The sequence below is a fragment of the Nomascus leucogenys genome, chromosome 11, assembly GCF_006542625.1.
Source record: "Nomascus leucogenys isolate Asia chromosome 11, Asia_NLE_v1, whole genome shotgun sequence".
In the NCBI taxonomy this organism is placed as follows: Eukaryota; Metazoa; Chordata; class Mammalia; order Primates; family Hylobatidae; genus Nomascus; species Nomascus leucogenys.
In genome coordinates this window covers 80,063,092-80,072,836 of record NC_044391.1, presented here as the reverse complement: position 1 = coordinate 80,072,836, position 9,745 = coordinate 80,063,092, and the positions used below count along the sequence as shown (strand labels likewise).

Genomic DNA, 9,745 nt, shown 5'->3' with positions numbered 1-9,745 from the left:
TTTAAAACAGTGGTAAGTTATCAAATCATACTAAATTTGCACAATCAAGGTTTATATAAACTGTTTTCTCCATTCAATTTCTTAATTTTACACCAACTAAATTATACTGGAACAACTGTAGTTTAGAAAACATTTTGATCATGTATGTTGTATTAATTCTCCATTCCCACCTCCCTCCCATCATCTAGTAACATGGTTTTAGAAAATAAAGGACATAGCAGACCACATAATCCCAGAAAACTAAATTTATATACACTTTCAAGAAAAGGCCAATTACATTAAAGATGGTTACATATGTGTGTGTGTGTGTGTGTGTGTGTCTGTGTGTGTGTGTGTTTCTAAGAGCAGAGAAAAACAAGGCTAATTTTCCATAAAATTTTCAATAATACAATTCTTCTTGGATACCCACTCTAAACCTCTAAGAGTAATATCAAAGTTCATAAGTCCGCCAGTGATGCTAACAATATACATTGGGAAAGAAAACTTTTTTGGGGATAAAATCTTCTATTTAGAAACGACACACCTGGCTTCATTATTTAAAATACATATTAGCATGTAATCAGTAATTTAGTATCCTTAGAGTACTGATCTCTGAATATGTTACAGCCATGTATCTTAGGGGCAAAGAGATTATGCAGTATGATAATGTGATAAATATTCACACGCTCAAACTGAGTTTTGGTCTAATTTCTTTTAATAGAGCTAATAATTTGTTATAGTGAACACATTCTGACATCATTAAAGTTATTAATAAGACTTGAGTCTTACTAATGCTAACAATGTAAGTTTCAAAGAATATTTGAATTTCATCTGTTTTCTGTTAATAGGTGATTACAATTTCCAAATGCTAGTCCTGTAATTAAGGCAGAATATTTTTACTTTGGCTAAGTCATCATCATCATTTTATATCAACAGAGCCTGATTCAGGCACTTGCCAACTTGTTTTCCTGATGTGAACACTGGTATGTTTTTTATTTTTAGTAAATAGATATATCTCCTTATTTCTGCTAAAAATTAAATTTAAGATAACTTGACGGGTAGACAGTGTTGCCAGCTTATTTAACTCAACATCAGTTTTCTTCTCAATAAGTGTAGATCGTTCAAACATATTATACAGCCTTTAGCTATAACCATTCTATTCGATCTCTGCTATACTGTTTCATTTTGCAAAGAATATGGTGAAGTATAGTATAAGACTTTGCATGGTATTAACTGATCCATCTTCAGCTTTTGATTCCACAGACAGGAATCATATATGCATCATGGGAATCATTTTTGCAGCACAGTTTCCTTTAAAGGCACTCTTTTAGTAGCATTTCTAAAATTAGAAGATGTAGTAGACTTCAGGATGACTGAATTAAATGTAACTATTATAAAATTACAATTCTTGGCCATCTTTTACACTAGTAACTATAAAACATAATGTAGTTTTTAGATCAACTAGATGTGGGTCTTCCTGGCTTAGTAAAGAGACAAGTATTTTCCCTCAGAGAGATGATATGTTACTATCATTATCAAGAACTGGCCTTAAGAAGAAGCTAGACTGTTGGGTGAGACCTGTCAGAGTAAACAGATAGACAAAATCAAAGTTTTTTGTGTGATATATTCTCCCTTTCATATAACGAAATGGACACACAGGAAGTGAGCCACAGAAACTTTTAAAATAAAAAAGAAAGTTGTAATATACCAAATAATGATTGCGACTATATTCTTCGCCTATATATTTTCCTTGTTATTTGGATACAAACTTATCAGAATAAATCTTAGTGAAAATTTTATCCACTGTTTAGCCTTGTGATTCAATTTTATCAAATTTTTAATTAATTTTGTAAAGGTGTTAAATTTTTTCAGTAGGCAATTCTTTTTTTATGCTAAGAAAGAATGAGAATCTCATACTTTTATACTAAAACTAAGATGCTGTGAAGGTAAAAACAGGTACAATTTTATAGAGAGTTGAAGCATACTAGAACAAACACTTATATAATAATATTACCTACTACCTGTCAGGCATTATTCTAAGTGCTTTACATTCACTCCAGTGAGCAAATATTTTCATTAGCCTCATTGTATAGAGGAGGAAACAGAGGCATGGGTTAAGGATATAAAGCTAGTAAGTGGCACTGAATCTGGGAAATTTGGCAGCAGATAATTACTCTTAATCACTATGCCAAACTTTTTTTTTTTTTTTTTTGAGACGGAGTATCGCTCTGTTGCCCAGGCTGGGGTGCAGTGGCGCAATCTCGGCTACACTGCAAGCTCCGCCTCCCGGGTTCACGCCATTCTCCTGCCTCAGCCTCTCCGAGTAGCTGGGACTACTGGCGCCCGCCACCACGCCCGGCTAATTTTTTGTATTTTTTAGTAGAGACGGGGTTTCACCGTGGTCTCGATCTCCTGACCTCGTGATCCGCCCGCCTCGGCCTCCCGAAGTGCTGGGATTACAAGCGTGAGCCACCGCGCCCGGCCCAAACTTCTTTAAAAATAACATCTGAATCGAACGATTTTGAAAGAAAGCAGGAGTGTAGTCACCAAGGAGTGCTTTTATCTCAGGATAATTAGAATCAAGCTAATGCTGCTAAATTGAGAAAATAAAAACATGTTTAATGACAGAAATTTTTCAATAAAAGTGTCTGCTATGGTAAGTGGTATAGGCTTTAATACTTGAGTTACTTAGAGCTAGCTTGAAAAAGATCATGAAATGTATTTGTAGAAAATTTTTCTGGCCGGGCGCGGTGGCTCACGCCTGTAATCCCAGCACTTTGGGAGGCCGAAGTGGGCGGATCACGAGGTCAGGAGAGCGAGACCATCCTGGCTAACAAGGTGAAACCCCACCTCTACTAAAAATACAAAAAATTAGCCGGGTATGGTGGCAGGTGCCTGTAGTCCCAGCGACTCGGGAGGCTAAGGCAGGAGAATGGCGTGAACCCGGGAGACGGAGCTTGCAGTGAGCCGAGATTGCACCACTGCACTCCAGCCTGGGCGACAGAGCGAGACTCCGTCTCAAAAAAAAAAAAAAAAAGAAAAGAAAAGAAAATAATTTTTCCTCACAGGTAATAGTAATAATATGATCAAATGGAGTTGCTTCTGTGCTAGTATTTAATTGTTACTATAAGAACACAGAAAACTTAGCCAAGTAAAATAAATTTTATACTCATCTTGGAAAGAAACATACAAAATACAGTTTCTGAAGTTTCAGTAAGGTCAATCTAGTGAAAACAGAAAAAATATACACCTTGCTTTAATGTAAATTTGTGTCTCATTTAGTAACCTTAAACAATTTAGCCCATAACTATACATTACTATATCATGTACTCTGCTACCATTTCAGGTACATTTGCCATGTTTTCCTAAATTGACTGTAAGTTCTTTGAGAGCAACAGAGAACCATATCTTTCATTTCTGCATCCCTGAAGGTGCATACTATGGTGAGTATGCCAAATTGTGCTAAAAACCAGACAAACAAAAGCAGTAACTAATATTTTATAAAGTCTATAAAATGGTTTCATACGTACTACGTAACTACATATTTAGATAGTAGATAGATTATTATCATACTTATTAACAGATGGGGAAACTTGGTTCAAAGGGATTACCTAAGGTCACACAGGATGTGAAAACAATAACCCTTATTTGAATTTAGTGTATTTTATGATTTGTTTTCATTTTTATTTTCTGTCTCACCTTATCCTCTAGAATGTAAGCTCTTTGAGTATAGGGGCTTTGATTTTCTCTTTGACTGATCTATTCATACAGCTTGGAACAGTATGTAGTGAATATTCAGTAAATATTTTTTGAGTTGATAAAAGTCACTAAAGGGATGAAAGATAAAAGAATAATCATTATACTCTTTTGTGTTGCAATTCTGAGTAATAACAATAGTTTATATTTAGTTATGAAGTATTTTTTTCTCTTAAGAGACTAGAGAGCAGCTCTGGACTTGAGAGAGCTTGACTTGACATTTTTTTTTCTTAACGGACTTAATCACAGCTCACTGGAACCTCGAACTGCTGGGCTCAGGTGATCCTCCTGCCTCAGCCTCCTGAGTAGGTGGGATTACAGATGGGCACAACCATGCCTGACTAATTTTTTTTCTTTTTGAGATGGGGTCTCACTATGTTGCCCAGGCTAGTCTTGAACTCCTGGGCTCAAGCAACCCTCCTTCCTTGGTCTTCCAAAGTGCTGGGATTACAGACGTGAGCCACCATGCCTGGCCTGAAGTGCTTTTTAAATACTATCGCCATTTCATATTATAATGATTCCAGGGAGCTTTTATCATTTTCCCCACTTTAGAGTCGCAGTGAGGTTAAGTGATTTATTTGATCACAGAGCTAGGAAATGGCAGAGCTGAGATTCTGAACCTCATTCTGTTACTTCAGCCAGAGGAAGTCAGCTAGGTCTATTTCTAGTAGAGCACAATTGATTTCTTAGATTGTGCTAGCTTCTCTAAGTTACTCTCAGGATTGTACACCTGTGGGCGTTCAATACGTATGTCAGCTTCCTAATGTTTAATTTATAGTGTAAGTAGCTGATTGAATAGAAAGCCTGTAGCTTTGAGTTGGTTTTGAAATTTGTGTTTGTAGTAAACAGAATATATTTAAATCAGTAAGGAAACACATGATAGCCAGTCACTGGAGGCCCAATGATGATAAAATAGGTATCAGTATATCTGCATTTCATGTACATGAACATCTTACTGAAAATAAGTAAAATGCGATCTAAACTGGCTTCCAATTCCATAAAGAGTACAGCTGAATGTGTATAAAGCAAAAATACTATGACTTAGCTACTATGAAAATAAGGAAGGATTCCTTGCTTGGTTAAAAAGTTAAAAATGAATTAACACACATTTACTGGAATCGCTGAAACTGAGAAACAGGTTGATGCTATGTAATATGGAATAGAAAAAACTGAATCTAAGGGAAAGGTTAAAAATATTTATCAATCAAGTTCTTGCAGACATATAATCAAGAGTATTATAAAGGACAAATCACTGCTGAGGGAAATAAGAGAGATGGCTAGGATAAATGACTGAGTGCTCTTGAGTGAATTTTCTTTTTCTTTTTTCTTTACTAAATAAGAACTTGAGGAAAAATATTCAATGAAGCAATGTATTCAGGCTAAGCAGTTTACTTTTTAAAGAAAACAGTACTCTAACATTAGAGCTAATGTGTTAAAAATTATAGAAATATTTTAAAATTATAACATATATTAATAGAATTACTAAATCTGATACACAGGAAACACAAATTTCTTAAAGAGACATTTTAAATCTTACAATGGAACCACCTAATAAAGTAAGATAAAGAAGGGGGGATTTTCAAATGTTTAAATCTAAGAAAGAAATAATATTGCATATTACAATGAGTAGCCAATTCAGGGCCGGGCGCGGTGGCTCACGCTTGTAATCCCAGCACTTTGGGAGGCCGAGGTGGGCGGATCACGAGGTCAGGAGATCGAGGCCATCCTGGCTAACATGGTGAAACCCCGTCTCTACTAAAAAAAAATACAAAAAATTGGTCGGGCGTGGTGGCAGGTGCCTGTAGTCCCAGCTACTTGGGCGGCTGAGGCAGGAGAATGGCGTGAACCCGGGAGGCGGAGCTTGCAGTGAGCCGAGATTGTGCCACTGCACTCCAGCCTGGGTGACAGAGCGAGACTCCGTCTCAAAAAAAAAAACAAAACAAAAAACAAAAAACAATGAGTAGCCAATTCAGGATGAGGGCTAGAAAGGAGAATCATGTTACTTTTGTCTAACCTACTTGGATCTACATGCAAACTGAATAAATAGTGATTCCTAAATGATGCCCTTGTACCTGCTAACTTCTCCTTTCAACTTCACTCCTACTTTCTTATAAAGGGTATCCAGAAGGAACAAAGGGTCTTAGGGTCTATGGGTCTTAGGTGATGAACCACAGTTTAGGGAAAGAAGGGATTATAACAGTTCTCTCTCTGGGTGTGCTCAGACTCGGTGCTCAGTGTGTTTTATGCTAGAAACTACAAAGCACGGGGCCAGGAAAAACCTCAGAGAAAGGAACCTGAGAAACTAGATGCTTAGGTTTGGCTCTGGTCCAGATTCTTAAGGCTAGGTGTGGAGGACACACTATGAATATCTTACATTGACCAGGCAGTCTGTAGGAGAAAAGCAGATAGAGATTATGCAAAAAGGACACAGACACCCTGACAAAATGTGCCTCTAACTGGAGTACCTCACCTATTGGGTGTCCCAGAAACTCAAGTGAGGCAACCTAGTACGGATCTAGATCTAAGTTAGGACAGGAAAACTTTACAGTAAGCAACTTCCTAGGAGCTGGAGGGCAGGCTCCAGAGAGGAAGGCAAAGGATAAGAGAGAGAATTATATTATTTTTGAGCACTGATTCTAAGGGTTGTGATTTATGCAGGCTATTTAAAGAGGGAAATGTGTACTGGAGTCTGACTGCCTGGGTTTGTATCCTGGCTTCACCACTTATTAGCTACAGAGCAAGCTATTAAGCACTGTGCCTTTGTTTCCTATCCTCCCTGTTGTACAGGGATAATAGCACAAACTGTATAGAGTTCATGATGATTAAGACAGTTAATAGGTAAAATACTTAGAACATTGTCTGGCAACCACCTTGCCTTTCAGTTACTAGTACTCTTTACCTCACCTTCACTGAATGATTATTAAGAAAGAAAAAAGAAAAATAAATTAAGGCTAATCTATTTTACTTCTTGTCAATCAGCTCTGGCAAAAGATTTGATGAGTTTAAACTTAAATAAATGAGACTTGAGGACTGCGCTGTCTTTACATGAACTGCCTTTTATTATGTTCATATTTCCACTGTCCACCATTCCCACGAATAATTTAGAAAAGGCTGCCTAACACTTTTGGAAACAAAAAATATTTGAAGTAAAAAAACTAACAGATGGGTAAAGCTGTTTTGAATAAACACAAGGGGAAAAAGAATTCAAATAGGAATTCTTATTTATAAGAATACCTATACCACAAATTTATAAGTATTTATAAGAATACTTATACCACAAATTTATAAGTATTTATAAGAATACTTATACCACAAATAGGAAATTCATATTAGAGAGAAGTCAAATGCAAAGAAGGACAACTATGCTTACAAAGGATTTAAAACATAATTAGCACCCTTAAATGCATACCAAATTAAATATAAAAATACACAGAAAATCCAAGCAGTTATGCTAATGCATTCAATAATAGAAACAGAAGAAGTTAAAATGCTTTCTAATTATATACGTTAAAAGTATAGTTAGAACATTTTCAAACACATACAGAGAAAAAGAGAAAGTCATTTATTAAGTCAAAGAATAAGAAAGAAAACAGAACTGAAAGATTTAATACTATTCATTTTTCCTAACTTATAATCTAGAATTAGAAAAAAAGGGACACTGTAAACTTAAACTTTAAATATTTAGTTGACCTTTACTGAAAGATATAACATTCCTATAACAACTAAAGTGGGAAGAATTAGTGGCTCAAGAGTGAGCACCTATCTCCAATGTACCAGCAATATTTACTAAGTGGAAAAATCAACTGAACTATATAAGGACCATGAAGTGCACTCTAAATGGGCCCCCATTGTTTAAAGGCTGGAAGGCAAAGTAGTCATCCTGGACCAGTTTTGGTGTGCAGCCTGACTTTTATTTTGGATGCAATACTTGCAAACATAATTATGTTATTGATTTAAGAACACTCAAAGGAAGACTGCATAATAGAATGAATTTGCATGGCACAGATCTTGCTATGCTAATACAATAGCTTTTCTGAGATAACAGAGACTGGATAAAGGGAGCTGGGTAGACAACATTTATCTACATTTTCGCAATGCTTTCAACTCTGTATTGCATATCAGCATGCTGAGAAATTAAGAGATGAATTGTATAAAGGATGTGACAGAGTGAATTACTAGTGGCTTACAGACTGAAAATAAAGGATTTTTATTCTTTCAGATACAGAACTATATACACACATGCATACTGATCTAAGGGTTCGATTTGCAGTTAGACTAACTATATGAAATAAAATAAATGTAGCTTATACATTAATTACTCTCAGAGAACTCTTAATTTGATAGCATTCAAGTATCTAGACAACTCAAGAGAAAAAAATTTGGAAGCAAATAACAACAACAAAGAATCTAGCAAATAGTTTAGCAAATTTTGACATTCCTTGGTTTAATTTTGCATGCTCTAAATTATTAGAGCAATAGCTTAATAGTTATGGGCTGTCTTAGAAAAGCCCTTAACAAAGTTGGGTTATACTTTCAATGAGATTATTTGGAATCCCACTGCAAGCTCAAAATAAGCTACTTAGCATGAATTTAAAAGAATAAAGGGAAATTGGTCATTGATTTATTCATTCATCACGCAACAATTCAAGAAACTGAGTTTCTACTACGTGTTAGGCATTGTGGATACTAAGTCCTCTATAATCCTGTAGTTTATACTCTAGTTAGAATGCTAGATTTTTAAAGATGCTAATTAAAACAGCTACGATTGGAGGAATATGCTTTTTCAACAATTCTCAGGAACTGAAAGAAAAAAGGTACTGTATATTGCAGACTAAGTATAAGGTCAGTGTGATTTAGTGAAAAGTCTAAATTAAAAATTACTTTACAAAGAATTATAATGTTCAACTATCTATAGTTACTTAAGAAATTCTTAACCAAATGTCTTTTAAAAGATGCTTAGAGCTAATTTAATGAAAACAAGAGAGATGTAGAAATATCAACTGTCAACATATAAATGAGGAGTTCTGAAGTATTAAAAAAGTTTCTTTTGCTAAGATAAGCATTCATATTATTTTTTTCCATAAAAACAAATCACCTTGAAATTTCAATATCTGTGATTACTCTCACTGCCATTCATTTTCAAATGATTAAGACTCCAATTAAGATCTGAATTAATAGGATTAGGCTAATAACCACTACAACATATTTTCACTGTGTTGCTTGGTCATAAGCACTACACATGTGATTTACAGTACCACAGTGTTTTATAAGGGCCACTGTTATTAATTAGTTACATTGATCAGAACGCCACACAACATAGCAGTACTTAAAAATTATAATTTGCTTAGACACATTTGCATTTAGTCTTACATCTATTTGTACTATGGGCACATCATAAGGATAAGTGAAATCAGATAGCTTGCTTTCATTAACAATGCCAAGAGATCCAAAAGAAGATAATTCTATTGAGGAATCTTGCTACTGAAATTCATTTTTTTCTCAGTATACCATAAAATTAGTTGATCCTGGAAAAAAGCATAAAGCCAGGATATTTGGGGGTCAAGTAAGGTAAGAACACTATACTGTATGTGTACAAATTCATCCACATTTAGTTTGAATCTACTTATTTGTAGGGATCTGCCACTTAAACCTACAGTTTTTTTTGTTTTTGTTTTTGTTTTTTTTGGCTTGGTTTGAGGATGGCTCTAATGGGTTTTAAGCATTCTAAACCCATATACTTTGGGTTTTACTGAATCTCAGCTTCCATGTAGTGGCTGGGAAGTTCAAACTATCTTCTGGTTGTTACAATAAAACACAGGTACCTACTAAGGCAAAATTTCAACTTTCAGATTTTGACTACAGCACTCAAAGTCCAAATTCTGGCACATATTATCAGACTTCAACTTCTCAAAAGCTCACAAGAGGAAATAGCTACCCTGTGAAATTAGCCAGTAAAGTGACATGATTGCCAGTCTAAGCAGATCATCAACTTAACTCACTGAGAAAGATT

General features: G+C 35.2%; 1 protein-coding gene across 1 annotated transcript in view; it reads right to left on the bottom strand.

The window, feature by feature from the left end:
• Positions 1-928: 928 nt before the first annotated feature.
• The window catches only part of RSRC1 (arginine and serine rich coiled-coil 1), a 365,746-nt gene continuing 356,929 nt past the window's right edge, over positions 929-9,745 (bottom strand). Inside the window, exon 7 of the mRNA XM_030822753.1 lies at positions 929-1,318. Within this exon, the coding sequence (XP_030678613.1) occupies positions 1,293-1,318 (26 nt within the window). The 3' untranslated portion in view covers positions 929-1,292. The remainder of the gene's footprint in view (positions 1,319-9,745) is intronic.